Genomic DNA, 17929 nt, shown 5'->3' on the forward strand with positions numbered 1-17929 from the left:
CTGATATCAGTAAATATGTATTGTATAGTTTTCTATTGTTTTATATAATGTAACTATGTGCTATGTCCTTGTGAAGAATATTATAATTAGTCTTTTTTTGTAATACCAAGTTCTGTATTGTATTGTCCAATCACCCCATGAGTCGATTGGTTGTGTTGGTTTAAATAATAACCACACGTTAATGTGTAAATCCAGGAGAGTATCTATACAATACTCAGTAATTCAGGACTTAAGTTGTATAATGTTATTGTTAGTCCAAGACTATCATAGCGTCATTGTGACTCACTGGAATATGACGTCCTTTACGACCTTTATTAAATATCATGTCAAAATTATTCCTCCCTTTTTTCCTACCAGTTAACACTGTGAAGCACTTTAGTTACGTATTAACGGGGGTCAGAAAGTCTTCCAGCCATCACTATTTGCTCGTCAGCTTGGCCATTTGTTTGGATGTTACTGATTAAACAGCCTCGGCGAGCTTCTCTTTGAAACCGAGCGTGGACAATAGCATGTTACGGAGCCAAAACGTATCGTGATTTATGATCTTCCCGGAACATTTTTTTACATTTAGTGCGGGGTGTGAATGACAGCTGTACGTCATGCGTGACACATAAGGACTGATTTCCTCCCTGTGTTTCTCAATCACAGGTTACTAGAGAATATTTGATCTGCTTTTCTTAACATTCCTATTGGTTTTGAGGAAATGGTAGCACATTTTATGACAGCAAGCAGAAATCGGAGCATATTTGTTTTTTTTAATTCCCAACAGTCAAAAATGAGTTGGTTTTTTTTATCTGACTTTATCTTGAGGTCGGTCGCTAATGAGGATTAGTGCTGTTGACCTTGGTGTTTGCTCGAGTCAAGGGTGATAAAGTGATGTGCAACAGGTTGACTTGTGCACACAGTAGAAAGAAGGTGTGGTTGTGACGGTCGATTACACTGAGAGTTGTGGAGTGAACGTGGAAAACGGGGAAGTGGAGGAACACATCGAGTTTGAGAGCTGAAGGAATCTGTGGCAGTTTCAAGGTAAGAAGAGACTCTGATTAACTCGGATTAAAACAGCCTGCCAGGTAATGTGAGTTGAGAGATATTTGTAGTTGTGTTGTAATATTTGTAACATGTTCTGTTTACTTTTCAAAGTTCATTAGATTAGAGAGTTTGACAATACTGTATGTATGATTTATACTGTATTTAATACCATTAGACAGTGTGGTAATCGCTTTGTTACATAAAGCTTAATATTCAATGTATTTTGTATCACATTTTTCACATTTTTGTATTTACATTTTAATTTATTTCACATTTTGAGCAGTAGAAGCAGTTTTCCAGCTCACGCGCCACGACAAGTTTCAATATGAATAACAATCAGGTAAACTCAGTGTGACTCACTTCTTTCACACTTTGTCTTTTGGTGAACCTTTTGTAGAATCTATGACTATGATTTGTACCTCGTTACCTCACTCTGTTCCTCACTTTATCTGTAGGGCATTGAGATCGTCTATGACAACGCAGGGTTCCAGCACGACAATGGACGACCTCCTCCGTACAACAGTGTGGGGCAGCAGCAGCAGCAGCAGCAGCAGCAGCAGGTCTACCCTCCCACCTACGTTAATGTGACCTCAGCGCCCGTCAACACCCAGTACACTTCAGCGACTTCACCCCTACCACTGAGCATGGGACAAGAGAAAGGTACAGTCATATTTGACTTCTCTTCAGTGATCGCAGCTGGAAGAAATAGAGTAAGTAAACATTAACTTCTGCACTCAGTCACAGGGTAAATATATACACACTCATAAAAGCTGAGAGGAATGCAGCACACCGTTTCACTTGCTTGGAAATGAGACAGGGACATTTTGACACAATCCACTTTTATAAAGCAAATGTTAAATTCATAAGAGAGGAGAATAAACCTCCTTTCTGATAGGTCCACAATTATTAACTCTGTTTTTAATTGTTACAACCAGCAATTTTTGACACTGTTATATAATAATGCCATGCCATTTGGAGCTTAAATGGCTAGGATTTAATAGCATGTAATGGTAAATTAGCATGCTCATTTTATTGCACTTTGATTTCTTAGATATGCGTGAAGAAATAAAAATAAATTGGACATTGCTCTCTTGCAAGTTGTCTCTCCCATTTGTATCATAAAACCATAATTAAAATATTATCATGATATCTACAGTATATCACCCCCATAATGCACTGCACCTTTATTATTGTAAGTCAAACTACTCTAAGATTTGAACTTCATCCTATTAAGTCTGTGCAGTATGACGGTTTTCCAGTATGTTACCAGAAAAAGACTTTGGTAGAACTTGAAGTCACTTTTTTTTTATAATAGTACTTATGTAAAAGTCTTAAAGTATATGACATTTAATGTACTTAAAGGCGCATTATGTAATAAATCTAAAGCAACTGGACATAAAATCCTTCTAATATGTCACAGAGACTCAGGAATAATGTTCATATAACAAACTGAACTCACCAACAACAACAGTACAGCCAAAATATTTGCATTAAAAAAAGTATTTTGCGGACTGCAAATCATGTTTATGTTTTGGCATGTGGCGCCACCTACCGCCGTCTATAGGCGGTAGGTGGCAGTCAGTAGAGTCTCAGTCTCATTGCAGTCAGTAGAGTCTCAGCTGCCGAGCAACCACGAGTTTCCAGTTTCGTCAGAAAACAAAACCTAAAAGACCTCAGTATTTTGAATTTGAATGTAGTAACCGTTTTTGGCCACATTCTTACATATGGCACCTTTAAGTATAAAAAGTAATTTTCTCATATAAATTGTACTTTACCTTACCCGTTTAAGAAGTATTAAAAAAGTGAGAATTTAGCATTGAGCCATGGTCATTCAGTGGTAGGGCACGTTGTCTTTCAATTGGAAGGTTGTGGGTTCAATTCCTGGCTCTGCTAGTCTACGTGTCCTTGAGCAAGACACTTAACCCCCAAAACTGTAGTGTAAAGCAAGTTCATCAAGACTTGAAAATAAATACAGACCATTACCAACTCTTCATCTGATTTTATTTAGTCATAATGAGTAAAAATTTGTTTCTGACCTTAACAGGAAAAAAGAAATGTCCGTGGAACTACATCGTGGGTGCGATTCTGTTTGTGGCGCTTGTCTTGGCAGTGATCGGCGTCTTGCTGTGGTACTTCTGTAAGTCCAGCTCAACGTCTATAAAAATCCTGTGTGCTCCTGCTCGCGTGCTGAAAAATGATGTGTGTCCTCTGTGTTTGCAGTATCCTACAAGTGTTCACTGGGGAAACAGTGTCGACCTGGAGGGAATTGTTTGAGCCTGTCACAGTGGTGTGACGGAAGCAGAGACTGTCCGTACGGAGAGGATGAATCTCAGTGCTGTACGATCTTCCTCTCATACTGTCCCATTAGCAACGACTGTTTTTTTTTATTTTTTAAATCACTGAACACACTCTGGTCTGCTCCACAGTTCGTCTGAAAGGCAGCAACTTCATACTGGAAAGTTACACAACAGACGGCGATGCGTGGCTGCCCGTGTGCGCGGATTACTGGGACAACGACTTTGGAACCGCTGCGTGCATGGAGATAGGCTACACGAGGTCTGTCCTGTCCAAGTGATGCACACAAATTTAAAGCCTGGGTTTACAATTCCAAGTATTAAGGGTATATTTCCTCTCAATGAATCCTTGTCGGATAAGAAAAACTACAGAAATAACGCTATCATATGATACTGAAATGATTATTTGAAGGTAAGTGGCAATGTAAGGAAGGCATGAAGGGTATCTATTGTCTGCCTTCATTTGTCACTGAGTTACAAGACAGACTAAGATCCGTGCAGAATTTTTTAATATGAATACATATCTGTTACATTCAAATGAGTTCAGTTGACGCAATGGTTAGCAATTTTGCTTTTGCAGGAAGAATGTTTGGGACCTTTGTGCATGGAGTTTGCATATTCTCCGGGTACTCTCCCACAGTCCAAAAACACGCATATGTGGCGATAAATTAACTGTAGGTGAATGGTTGTTTGAGACTCTCTCCTCTGTCCCTGTCCCTCAGGAAGGATTATGTGTCCTACAGCAAAATCCGTACATCTTCCGAAGGTTACATGAAGCTAAAGTATGGAAGTAGCCATGACTGGAATATACTGCCACAGCTCGTTTACAGGTAATGGATTTTTCTTTGACTTCCTCAGTGTGTGCAATGTCTAACTCTTTCATACATGTCAAATATTTTGCTGTCTTAAATATCTTAAGTTTTTGTCTTTTTCAGCAAAAGTTGCAATTCCAACGAAGCTGTCGCACTTACTTGTGTTGGTAAGCAACTTGGACTCTGAAATATGTGATATGTAGAATGGAAAGTACGTTTTTTTTTTTTTTCTCATGAAAAAAACTAAAGCATTTCCTCCATTTTTAGAATGTGGAAAGAGCTCAGCAGCCCCTAGTTCACGTATCGTAGGTGGTACACAGGCAAACTTTGGAGCCTGGCCTTGGCAGGTCAGTCTTCAGATTAATCGTCAGCATCTTTGTGGAGGCTCCATCATCAGCCCTTACTGGATCCTATCTGCTGCCCACTGCTTCCAACGGTGAGTTTCATTTCTCTGCACGATTATTGCCATCCTTTATGTATTTTTTGGTTGATATTTTGGAAGCAAACCTTGCTCTTTCTCTCTTTCCCGTGACAGTTACTCCAATCCTCTGGACTGGAAGGTCTACGCTGGTGGTGTGAGCCTCCGCGATATGACTTCTGGAAAACCTGTTCAAAAAATCATAAATCATGAAAACTATGACCCAGAAACTAGCGACAACGACATCGCCCTATTAAGGCTCACTACACCTCTGACTTTATCGAGTAAGTGCATGCCAATAAAATGCATTTTTTTAATTAGATGTAATGATGATGAGACATGTGAGATAATGGCAATAATTACTGTTTTTCAGGCGCAGTGAAACCAGTGTGTCTCCCCAACGAAGGAGTTGACCTAGCAGCTGAACGTCAGGCCTGGATCACAGGATGGGGAGCCTTGCGCTCATCTGGTGAGCTCAGAGCTAAATGAATATGTCCAATTGTGATTGTGTGAATACAGATGGTGGCTGTTTTCCCCCTGGAGCCATGTTGGGCACCCGCTGTCAGTCCACTGGTGTCCATTTTTTTGTACCCCTTTATCCTCCACATGAGGGTCGCGGGACAGCTGGAGCCAATCCAAGCTGCTGAGATGGGGCAAAAGGCTGTCCACCCTAATGCCAACGACCAGTCACTCTCACATTCACAACTATGGGCAATCTAGAGTGTCCAATTAACCTCTGCATGTTTTTACCCAGAAAAAACTCACACATACATGGGGAGAATATGCAAACTCCATACAGAAGCTAGCTACTACTCCTACATGGCGTCTCCATGGAAGGCCTGAAATTAGCAACTGAGACCATTAATCCTCAGGAAAATGTTTACTGGTGTTGTAAATCAAGTGAGAAGTTGACTTAGCCAAGTCGCCCCCTAGTGGTTATTCAATATATATTCTTACCTCACCTGTTTTTTTTTTTATCTTAAGGGTGCATTATGTAATAATTCTCAAGCAACTGGCCATAAAATCCTCTTAAAGCTCACATAGAGTGGTCCTGTTGCACATAAATGTTAGTTATGGAGGTCTACTTACATATATTAACTTGTTTTTATGGTCAAAAACCTCCTAGTTTCTGTAAACGAGCCGATAGAAATCCTCTTTTCTGACGGTGTTTTTCTGCTGCGAGATTTCAGAGTGAACTTTCACCCCCAGAAGAAAGAGTCTTGTGATTGGCCAGTACTATCCAGCACATCCGTTCTCAGAAGCGCAGCGCCCCCCTCTGGAACGGTGGATGCACTGCTCCTCATTATCAAAACATTGTTTTAACAGTGTTTAAAAATAGCTTCGTCACGACTCCCCGCCGCAGTCCCTTTTATGACTTTAAACCGGAGTCAGACCCAGAGTCAGAAGACACTGTTGCTCGTGAAACACCTCCACAACGGACGTTATTCTTCTTCTGCGGTTCAATGTACGCAACCAGATGTGCCCGGACTACCGCCCGGAGCAGGACGATCGGTTGTTCAGGAGAACCGGTGCTTATGTAACTATTACGGGATTTTCAGAGATCTCGTTGAGCCCCGAGATTACAATAAAACACAGCGTTCTCAGCAGTGACTGAACTGTTTGTTTCAGCTGAGACTCATTAGAGACTCAGTAGAGTCTCAGCTGCCAAGCAACCACGGGTTGCCAGTTATATCAGAAAACGAAAGCTAAAAGACCTCGGTATTTTGAATTTGAATGTAGTAACCGTTTTGGCCACATTCTTACATATGTCACCTTTAAAGGTACAGTGTGTAATATTTGGAAACGTTTATTGACATTTACAAGCTAAATATTCCTCACCTCAGTACATTACGTTTGTTTTTGTCGCACAGAAAAGTACAAAAATGGTACGGTCCGGGTGGAGCTAGACCCATGACTGTCACCTGATTGGGCAACATAATAATAAAAAACAGTCATTCCCTTTCGACTAGTATTTCTTTAACACATAAAATCATTATGGGGGAAAAAAAAACCAAAAAAACACACTGGACCTTTAAAGCAAGAGCGTGGCTATGACTCTTTGAACACTTTGGCTGCACTAACTCTGGGTTTTTCCTCAGGATCTACCCCTGACAAACTCTATCAGGCACAGGTGACTATATACAGCAGACAGACCTGTAACAGAAGACTCGTGTTGGACGGAAAAGTCACAGAGAACATGATCTGTGCTGGGAAACTGGCGGGAGGAGTCGACTCGTGTCAGGTAATAAGTCGAGCACACGCACAGGCACGCTACACCCAACTGTCTTAAAGTAACCCGAGATATTATGAATTTCTTTATTGCAGGGTGACAGTGGAGGGCCTCTAGTGGCCAAGGAGGGAAATGTATGGTGGCTGGCAGGGGAAACGAGCTGGGGCTACGGATGTGCTGCGAAGAACAAGCCGGGCGTCTATGGCAATGTGACCTACTTTCTCGACTGGGTGTACAGACAAATGCAGGTACGGTATGTTAATGCAGTAGAGAAAAGAGCTTTAGTTCTTTTACAGCTGATGTGGAGTTATTTTAGAGATCAATGCTGTGGCTTTTCTGTTGTCATAATATGCTTCAATCGTCCAGCTGATTCATGAGAGGTGCAAAGAAGATAGAAAGATGTAGGTGATAGGCTGGGTGATACGGCCAAATTTAATGGACAGAAAAAAGACGAAACTAAAAACTATCAGAAATGATATCACAATATACAGTGGCAAGAAAAAGTATATAAACCCTTTATAATTTCCTGTTTTTTTGCATTCATTTTTCAGAAAATCTGAGTCACAATGATTATTATGGATTATGATGTATTTGACTAACAATTGAAATAATAATACGTTCACATACAGTGCTTTTTCTTGCTACTCTATGTTGTTATTGAATTATGGTCCAGCCCTGAGATACTCATTTTTATGGCAAACATGTTTGTAAGTAGTATTTAAACTAGATCAGCATGACATTTCTGAGATTCTCAGGTTTGGTAATTGGTGCAATCTGAGTCCTGATGTGAAGTTAAAGTTTCCAGTTGGCAGATTTTGTCAGAAGATAAATGATAATTCTCACACCAGGCGTCTAATTCTTGTGTTGTTGTTTGTTTTTATTCAAACAGGATGACTGATGGCGACGTCACAAACACAACTGGAGGCATACCTCTTCCCATAAGCAGCGCTACTTAAACACTTTGCACTTTGAATCTGAGACTGCGCTGGAACTTCTTGAACAGGAAGATGTGTAAAGCAAAACTGATTATATCATTTTCAATATCAACAATATACTTGAACAAAATCTTTTTTTCTTTTTTTTTTTTTGCACACAGAGCTGGGTTTCGGTTTGACGTTGCGACATTAAATGTTCTGTAGATGTAAATGTTTGCCTGCAGTTCATTTGACTGTTATTACACACACTGGGAAAACTCCGCCTGCAGTCCTGCATCCACCTGCTGCCTCTCCACTTGTACAATATAGAATGTTTTAAAGGGAACAGTGAAATCAGGGGCGTACAGTATGGCTGGACTTAGTATGCAGCAATAACCATTTAAAAAGTCTTCCCTCTCATTTTATGATTGGATAGATTTGCAGGAAACCGCACTGCAGTAGTACAGCCTCGTGCCACTAGTGTGCAGTTTCATTTATTTGTATACTATAAATAATTTGTATTTGCACATGTACTAAGGGAGTCAGTCTCCTTTCATTCAGAATCACAAAAGCTCTATATCAGAGGTTGTTTTTTTTATATATATACAAATACAACTCGTCTTTTATTTTTTGCTTTACATTTGAATCAACATCTGCGATTTTGAATGAACAAGGCAGAGTGATGACATAACCTTCAGTGTTTAAGCGACTGCAGCTCTCCAGGCAAATGAAGTCAAACCTCTGAGCGCAGAAGACAAATCGAACATAAACAATAGTCGGCCGTCATTTGCCTAGTCAAACCACCCAATCCCGGTTCAGGGCAGTTTTTGATTCATTTTGAGATCAGGTTTTTTTAATCTGTTGTTTTGTTTTTCACTGTTTTCAAAATCGTTATTTCATTTTATCGTAGTAGAATTTCTACGAAAGTTATTTAAGAAGTTAGCCATAGTTTTGTTTTGCATCAGTGAGCGTCTTACCTATTTTCTCTGTGATAACATATAACACATAGTATTTGAATATGTGTTATTCTCCCCATATGTGCAATAATTATAATAATAAAAACAGGAAATGGACATCTAGAAGACTTTTTGAGAAGGAAGGGGCATCAACCATTATAGAGAATGAGACCAGAGGCTTTCACAGTCTAGAAAATGGTCATCTTTATGTTAGGCCTTATATTAAATGAACAATAGATGTAATCAGACACGTTTGAATGCAAAATTCTCTGTCAGGTTCTCCAACCCAACTGCTAATCAACAGCAAGGTGTTACCATGGAGACGTGGTGCAGTTATAAACTCTTAAGATATCCACTATCTATGTGCATTTCTACAAAGTCTAATTATGGATTAATCACAGCCAGAACTGAAGTCATGGCATCGATTATCTGTGAGCTTTAGCTCATGATAAATAGTCTCCTGTTCTGTTCTACTTGACTTGTTTGTGTTCTTTTTTTTTTAGGAACAATAATGCACTGATGTTTTTTTGTTTTTTTCTTTCAAGTTATAATATTAAATATTACATAATGATATGTAGTTGTAATAACTTTTTGGACTATTGATGGCCATAAGAGGAAAACTGGAGAGGAACTTTTTTGTGCTTGTCCTTTTTGAAATAAAAATAAAAAATCAGTTCAACCCTGTACAATCAAGGACTATTTTTTAATGCTTTTTTATGTGGCATAAAAAGGCAAATTTGTAAGCTATCATATTTTTTTGTAAATTTTAAATATATCTTTAATTGATATTACAGCCATATAGAGACACATCATGGGTAATTGGGTATGTATGTATACATATATATAAAATTACATATTTTAAAATAATAAATAAAAAAACTCTTATTCATTGATTTATAAAATAAATAATAAAACATGATGCAGATCTTATTAATATACATATGACTGATTTTGATGTCTCGTTGTAATACCATAAAATTACCGACAGGTGTCAGTGTCGCCTTATGCACTGCATCGCTCCACGTCTCGTGAAACTGCAGCAAAGGTTGTAAAAGTCAGAAGAAGTGTCCTCAGAATGAGCAGGTGAGAGGCTAACAGTTGTTGTGATGCTAATGTTTGAAGGGCCCTTTTCTTTACAAGTTGCGTTATTGTTAAAGTTCACAGTTAAAGTGTTTCTGTGGAACTGAGGACAAACTGTGAATGTTAGCGAGCTAGCAAACCAGCCAGGAAACAGCCTGCAGTTGTCGCGTGTAATTGCATTTTTATGATATGTAACAGTGTTTCAATGAGATAATTATCAAAAGTGAGAGGTAAATTAACTTCAACGGAGTTTACACCGAAGTTTAATGTATTCATTTCTCATTATTTTTGATAAAAACTCTGCAAACTTCACAACAGAGGTCAAATTGTAGAAAATCATTGGTGTAAATTATAAAATGAATGAGTTCCATTCAGCTTCCTGAGCAGTGGCGTCATTAATGTGATAAGTAACACGTGTGTGTTTTATAGAACATCACAACATGGTTGCTGTGCAGTGACTTGGCTTATAGGCCTTTTACATGGCAGGTCACAGCAGGGAAAGGTGACACAGGTGAAACTAATCAAATTAATGCAATCAGATCATCAGACACAGCTGTGCTAATATTGCTTAATGCTAATATGTTTTATTCATTGGGACTGATTTTTGGCCCTTAAGGGCGATGTATTGGTCAGGTAAGGTCCTAACATGTGAATATGTGAATATGAAATGCCTTTTGAGCTGTAAAACTACAACCGGGTGTTTTCGGGGGGGGTTTTTTGTTTGCAGAAGAATTGAACACGGCTCTAAAAGAAGACAGCCATCTGTACACTCTACAAGAGATGAACCCACATCAGCAACACTGAGAGAAGAAAAGCACAGAGAGGATGAAGCAAGAAACGGTGTGAGCGAGGTACAGTACAGTTTTATTTGGACTTTGGACGAGTAGATAATTTATGTCCCGATGCAAACCGAGTTTACCTAAAATATGTAACTCAAGAATATCTACAAATTTAGTCACCAGGGTTTGAAAAGCCCTTTTTTTCAATATATTTATCGAGTTGTATACTTAGGCAATAAAAACCTCTTAACACCAACAAAAAAAGAAAGAAATTCAGCTCATTTTAGTATACGCTATCCAGGTGGGACTGGACAATATCAATAAAAGTTAAAAGGATATTAACATTGAGCATACACAGGTATATGGCTACAGGCAAACAGGTTAACAGCCAAAACTATCTGACAAGTCTAAATAATGTTATTCACTTAATACAATGCAGTATTCAATACACAAAGATAAGAAAACTCATGTGCCTTATCACAAAAAAAGATTGTCTAAAATATAAATAATCCAGTCTCATATCACAGCATTGGCGTAAGTGAAATTCATATTAATAATGTACCGTGTAGAATAATGGAAGAGTAGTCCTGGATGTGCCAATCACATATGCTGCTGTTCCCTTCACTGCGTAGCTACAGTTACCCCAAGTATATTAAGTAACACTATTATAACACGATATAACACTTTTTTTTCATAAAAAAAAAAAAATATATATATATATATATAACACTATTTTTATAACACATAACCAAAGTATTGGACAAACAGACATTAGAAGACGCCATTGGTTCTTTCTTTTTTGTGTGCGTGTGTGGTCATAAACCAGACATAAACCACAGACTGCAGGCTGTGTTGGTAATTCGGGGGGTAATAGTAGTTCTGTGCAGAATAAATATGTTGTATATATTGCACCAATAATCTGCCAACTTCAGTATTAACCTCGTCACCCCCCCACCCTCATAGGGTCAGTGACAACATTGCAGCTTGCAAATTTGCAAGACGATCTCAGAGAGGCCCGGCTAAATGAGACTGGGTCATCTGATAAAGGTGATGGCTATGGATGTTCTGGGACAGAACAGCAACATCACCTCTATCACGGTGACAGGCAGAGGATGTGTGTACTGCCCTACGACAAGATGCAGAAAACTGTAGAGCAGGGTGTGACAGGGCTGATTAAGCATCTGTGCAAAAGGTAGAGCAAAGCATGACGGGGACAGGACACCATATTTGCTGTGTCACACACCATGCTTTTGATTTCAGAACGCCTGGCAAGTCATTTAAAAGTAATATTTAAAAGTAAACTGTGTCACTCCAGCTGTGTGCAATTGGTTGGGAGGAGGAGGTCAGATGCTGTATTTTCCTCTCCTCTCTGATTTCCCTGCATCTTCTTGGCTGTGCATGGAGGGTTGGCTTGCTAATTGGCAGATGCTCAGTTCCAGAGACTGCATCTGCTACCTGTTTGTGCCAATTAACAAACCTGTGATATGGCACTGACGCCTCTTCAACGGGTTAACAGATGCCACAATTAGCCACTCATTTGAATAGCAGCCTGCTTAGCGTGAGGACCCTTGTTGCGTCATCCCCCACTGTGGGGGGATCACCTTTCATCTATTTGCCTTTTTTTTTTTGACATAGAAAGATCAGGGAAACCCAGGGGTTTGAGCAAACCATTTTTCACTGGATCTCCTGACTCAGTCAAAGCTGAAGAGTTGTGTCTTGCACATACTCCATCATGCTGTAGTCCACAGGTGCTTAACCAAGCTAAGTGTTTGCTTTACCACATTGTGAATTTGTTAATTTTGTCATTTATTCTCACTGTAACGTTTGTGGTCGTATAAAAACATGTAAGGAGTTGATACAAACTCTAAATGCACTTCTGCACCGTTCTGTTGATTAGCTTCTTATATATACTGTAGCCACAGAAAGCAGGCGATCTTGTATGATATTTATATTAGAGATAGACCGATATGGTTTTTCATGGCTGATATAATACCGATTATTAGTAGTCAAGGAGGCCAATAACCGACATTTGGAGCCGCAGTAAAAATTTAAATATTGGATAATTTTGAATAATACAAACACCAACACTCAACTTTGTTTAAATGCCTTTAAGCATATGTTTATTAAACAGCTTTACAGTTTTGCAACATGTCAAAATGCAGAATATCGGTGCCGATAATCGGTCTATCCCAATTTATATTTGGCTGCAATTTACATGTGAGCAGTACACGTGAAAATCATGGCTGTCTCTGCAATAAGATATATAGAACATTCATACAACTAATGGGATAAGTTGTCCAATGTAGTCTAGTAGCAAAGATGTTGCTTAAAAAAAAGATGTTTTCCATTTTGAAAGCCTGTTTTGTCTATTTATCTAATTTAGTGACAGAGTAAGATTGACTGTGAAAATGACATTTCACTTCTCAATTAGAGGCGTAAAGAGGCGATGTGTGATTCAGTCACTGAGTCTGCAAAAGGAGACGGTGTTGATGCGAAGTATGAACCGCAGTGAGCGAAGTGTAACAACACAATGACAGCGCTGTTACTAGGGGCTAAGTGCTAATCTTGAGTGGGGGGGGGGAATAAATTCTCAGAGGATATTTAAGGAAGAAAAAAAAAAGAGACTTAGTGGTGTGATTCTGTCTGTGTTCTCACCATCACTTTGTCAGTGTGTGAATATCAGCTGTGTGCATGTATTGTGTGTAAAGATTGCGGACGTGCACACACGAGCGTGTTACTGTAATCCTGTATGTGTGTGTGTGTGTGGATCAAACCCATGTGTCATTTTGCAGAAAGAGTGTGATCAATGCAACATTCGTCTGCAGCCAATGAAAAGAGAGAGCGCTTGTTACTGGGCAGCTGTGTGTTTATCCACCCTCCCCACACACCCACCCACCCAATTCTTTCGCGAGGTCGATGTCATGCGTCAAGCCTCATAGACTGTCAGCTCAGCATGAGTCTTTACGACACACCAGGGTCCCGCGGTTGTGATGAACATCAGCACTCTCACTGGTTTTGTAGGTCAACCAGTAGTAAGCTACGGGTGCAGTCCACAGCTCACAAGACACGTGCTTGTGTTCGCTGCTTTTATACACGCCGCAAAGGTTATTAAGACAATTCTTCCTAAGTGTGTCGAGGTATTTGGCTGCAGTTGGTTGAGGAAATTCTCCGTGTTTTTGAGCAGGATTCTGCAAGTCTGTTTTCTCTGGTTTTATACTTAACCAATGGAATACACCTATAGTCACCTTTGAAGGGTGACGTTACATCATATGCTGATCTGTGAGATTTGTAGGTTGAAACCTAGTGCTGAAACTAACAATTATTTTCGTAATCAGTTAATCTGTCAATTATTTTTTCGATAATTGGAGAACTCATTTCGATGATGATGACTTTCTCAAATGTCTTGTTTGGTCCACAAACAAAAATGATTCAGTTTTAATGATTTCTTTATTATGTTGAGCAAAGAAACCAGAAAATATTCACATTTAAGAAGCTAAAAAAAATGTAAATGCTTAATTCTAATAATTGGAAAAAAACACTCAAACCGAGTCATTGATTGATCATCATTGTAGGCCTAGTTAAACTATACTTTTTTTTTTTTTTACGAAATATCGAGAAATAAAACTTTAAAACATTAATCTAAATATTAATAATAGTAATAATGATAAAAAACAGCCATAAGCTCATTGTTATAATGGACTGGTTATAATATCATGTTTGTATTCACAATATTTGCATATAATAATCTTTGCATTCACTACTTAAATACAATAAATTATATATGCATTGTATACATATACATACACACATATAGCATCAAAACATGTGGTTCTTCGGATGAGCCTTCCAAAGATTTATTATCTATCTATCGATAAAACAACAAGCAGAGTTTGCAGGATTCACTCTGGACTCTGCCTCTGCTGACCACATGGTGGCGTCAGTCCTCAGTGGTGAGTGAGAGTGAGCATGTGGCAAAATCTTCTACCCTGGAAGGGTTAACATTCAATCTTAACAATCTCTTTTCAGCCCTCGTGTAAAAAAAAAAAAAAACATACGGACATAAACAATCAGAGATAAACATCTGTCTAAATCCTCACATACTTAAACAATAGGAATAACAAAGGGATTTAAAACAATAAGTAAGCCAGCTAGTTACTGAAAGCCTGATCTACTCTGAGGGAGGATAAACATGTATTTTGCACATATGTAGAAAGCATCAGTTTATCTGCTACTGTGGTTCTTCACAGCTGTCATGGATTGTGTCCTGTATGAAACATTAAAATGGCCTCTGGAGATGTGGACCCCCCCAGATCAGGTGTTTTTCACACGGTTATTTGTAGAGTTGAATGTTTGTCTCCCCTGTGTTGGTGGTCAGTGAACGCTTTCTGTTGACAATTTTTGTATTTAGGTCAGTGTGGCCCCCTCAGGGTCTGTCAAACCACTTTCTCCACCGAGTCTCCGTGAGTGACACATTTTCTTATCGCCGACGAAGTCCTGCTCCCCCAGTTTTAAATTCTTGATGAGTAACATGTTATAAAATACAGCACTAAACGCTGCTGTTGGCACACTCTCATTTAGATATCCCTGAATACCATTTAGTTATCCCCTAGATAACAATGATACTATTAGGACATTATACTTATTTAACAATGCATCTGTCTGTGTGAATATTATTATTCCCATCTCCTTGCCACACTCTACAAACAGACATGTGACCCCTCTGGCTGTTGAAGATCTTGTTTTTCAAAGACTGCTGCACATGATCACGTGACCAGGCCAACATGGCTACCTGTTGTTCTCCGCACATCTAAACACCATGGTTGGCCCCGCGCAAAAAACAGAATTACCAGGACATCCTCTAAGAACATAATGCCTGTCTTAGACACTGTGGCATCTGTTCGTATGTCCCCAGCAATATACAGTGTAAAGGGGAGGGGGGAGGGGGAGTGAGGTGGTGTAAGGAGAGGGAAGAGAGGAAGCTGGGATTAAAGGGGAGCTGTGAAGAAGGAGAGGAGAGAAGGAGCAGAGATGACCTGAACACATGGTCCATCCGTAAAGCGCTTTTCTTCTGTGCTGGCCCTCTGCCCTGAACAGCCGGGGTCAGAACCTGAGCCCCCGCTGAGCAGCGTCCCATTCTGTAGATCTGTAGGTTTGCTTAGTCAGACTATTGATGGACTATTTACTACTTTATTACGTTATTACCTTTATTACCCATAATATTTTTCATTCAACAATGTGTGTCCTTGATTTAGGCCTTAGAATGATTAACTGGGTTACAAAAACAATAAATTGTCTTTTCAACTGAATTAGGAGCATTTTGCACCGCGGAATCCAAACATGACATCCATTTTTCTCAATCAGGTCAGGTTTTTATGCTAATTTGATAAAAAAAAAAAAAAATCAGATCTTCTGACTAAATTTATTACATTTAGCCCAAGCTTTATCCTGTTCACCAAGTTTAATACCATAATAAGCACGCTTAATGGAACAATGGTATATTCACCGCAGATGTAGCAGAAGTAGTACTAGTGTAGTCACACTTGTTTTTCAAGATCTTCTAGTCAAAGCCATTTCATTCACTTGTAATATTATAAAAAAATCCAATTAGTCATAAGTTGGCATATGCAAAATCTTCAGAATGTGTTTATTGCAAGAAATATGATAGAATTTTGCATCATATGGTGTGAAAATACCCGTACATGTCAACAAAAACGTTAAAAACAAATATGTAGCTTTGTTCAGAAAGTTGACCTGATTTTTGGATTCAGCTCATCAAAATGATCATAAATCAGCTAAAAAAACCCTGAAACAATCAATTTTGTGTTGAAAAGTGTAAAATATCCTGGAGAGATTTTTATGACAGTGTCAAAACTATGTTTTCCACGTTGTGCATACAATCAATTTCTCAGCAACTGACAGTAAAAAAAATATTTTCATTTTATTTACACATGCTCCTCTGTATGTTTTCTTAATGCGTGTACAGTATGTAGATAATGAAGGTCACTTTCACTTCCCTAAACCTAGCCAGGCCAGGTCTGTTTCAAACCTATCTGGCATCTGTCTGTGTATCTGAGACAAAGCAGTTAATTAACCTCACAACATTCTCTTTATAACTTAACCAGAATCAGGCTAAAATAAAGTTGGACAAGCTATTATCTTGGGATTCATTATTTAGAAACAGTTCTTTCCCCTCCACTCTGTTAATATTAGTACAGACTGAAGCTGTTTAATTTCCCACCCTCCCTCCTCACCCCATCCTTGCCATCCTCCTCAAATCCAGTCAAAGCACCAAGAGAGTACAATGTTTTGCACAAGGTGACTTCCAACTCCTGACAGGCATTCTGTCGAGTAAACGCTGAAGATGCCCCAGGGCAGAGTGCCAGCGCCGAGGCCAGATGGGAGGCCCCCGCTCTCTACCTGCAACCCGCCCCACCCCGTGTCAGTCTCCCTGACACCCCGGCGTCCTGCCATCTGTGCCGACCTGCCCCCGGCTGTCACTGGTTCAAGAGCTGATCGCGCCTTGTTTTCCTGCTTGCGCGCGCGGCAGCCGACGACACAGCTGTGCAGATGTTGTCAGTGGGACAGCGGAGGCTAACATCTGTCCTCCCCGTGGAAACAACAGAGCACTTTGCAAGAAAGCCCCCCCCCACATCTCTGTGATATTGTGTCAATGAGAGGTTGCGCATAATGTCCTTATGTGTGGGATCATCTTGCATTGCCCCGCCAGCTCTTATAAAATCCCACACTGTCATACTCAACGCTACCGCTGCATAATTCCTTGACAGTTCCATAAATATGTTCTGGGGATTAAACCCAGATTAAGACACTGTAAACTAGACAGATTGACATCGACATAGTAGATCACGGTGATGGGATACTGACAGCAATAGTGATTATAGGTTACACAACATGTAATCCAAACACCATTATGTTTCTTGAATCTGCGTCCCTGCGTGGTTTTATCTATAAAAGAAACATTTCACACGTTTTTCTGCGTAGATTGTGACCCACTGATTTTCCTCTTACTGCATCCTCTCCCCCTCCTCTCCCTCTTCATGCTGCTTGATGTAGTGTGTGGCATGTGTCAGGTAGCCCTTCATTACCACCCTGCTGCTCCTCTCTTTCTTTCTTTCTTTCTCTCCGTCTCTCTCTCTCTAACACACAAACACAAAATTCTGCAGACGAGACACAGAGAGAGAGAGAGAGAGAGAGAGAAAGAAGGGGGAGATCAGCAAGAGAAGGGAAAATGAATAAAAGGACTTCATACATTTTTATGACCACACCGATAAGGTCAGTCATGTGCTGTGGTTACTAAGCAACGCTGCCACCCCATATTGGACAGTTACGCACCAGAAGAGTCAAACTCAAAGATGTTTAGAGCGACTGTTCCTCATGTGGATGGCAGGCGAGAATGACC

General features: G+C 39.6%; 1 protein-coding gene across 1 annotated transcript; it reads left to right on the forward strand.

Annotated features, from left to right (window-relative positions):
• Positions 1 to 1354: 1354 nt before the first annotated feature.
• tmprss2 (transmembrane serine protease 2) lies at positions 1355 to 17025 on the forward strand (the record flags this gene model as incomplete). Its single annotated transcript, XM_083910548.1, has 13 exons — positions 1355 to 1369; positions 1485 to 1689; positions 3074 to 3166; positions 3250 to 3366; positions 3456 to 3585; positions 4046 to 4153; positions 4259 to 4302; positions 4403 to 4571; positions 4671 to 4837; positions 4927 to 5022; positions 6653 to 6795; positions 6879 to 7031; positions 16849 to 17025. 13 exons carry the CDS (start codon positions 1355 to 1357, stop codon positions 17023 to 17025), a joined length of 1617 nt encoding a protein of 538 aa, XP_083766674.1.
• Between the last annotated feature and the right edge of the window lie 904 nt (positions 17026 to 17929).

Source organism: Microchirus variegatus, assembly GCF_963457635.1.
Source record: "Microchirus variegatus genome assembly, chromosome: 2".
NCBI classification, from domain to species: domain Eukaryota; kingdom Metazoa; phylum Chordata; class Actinopteri; order Pleuronectiformes; family Soleidae; genus Microchirus; species Microchirus variegatus.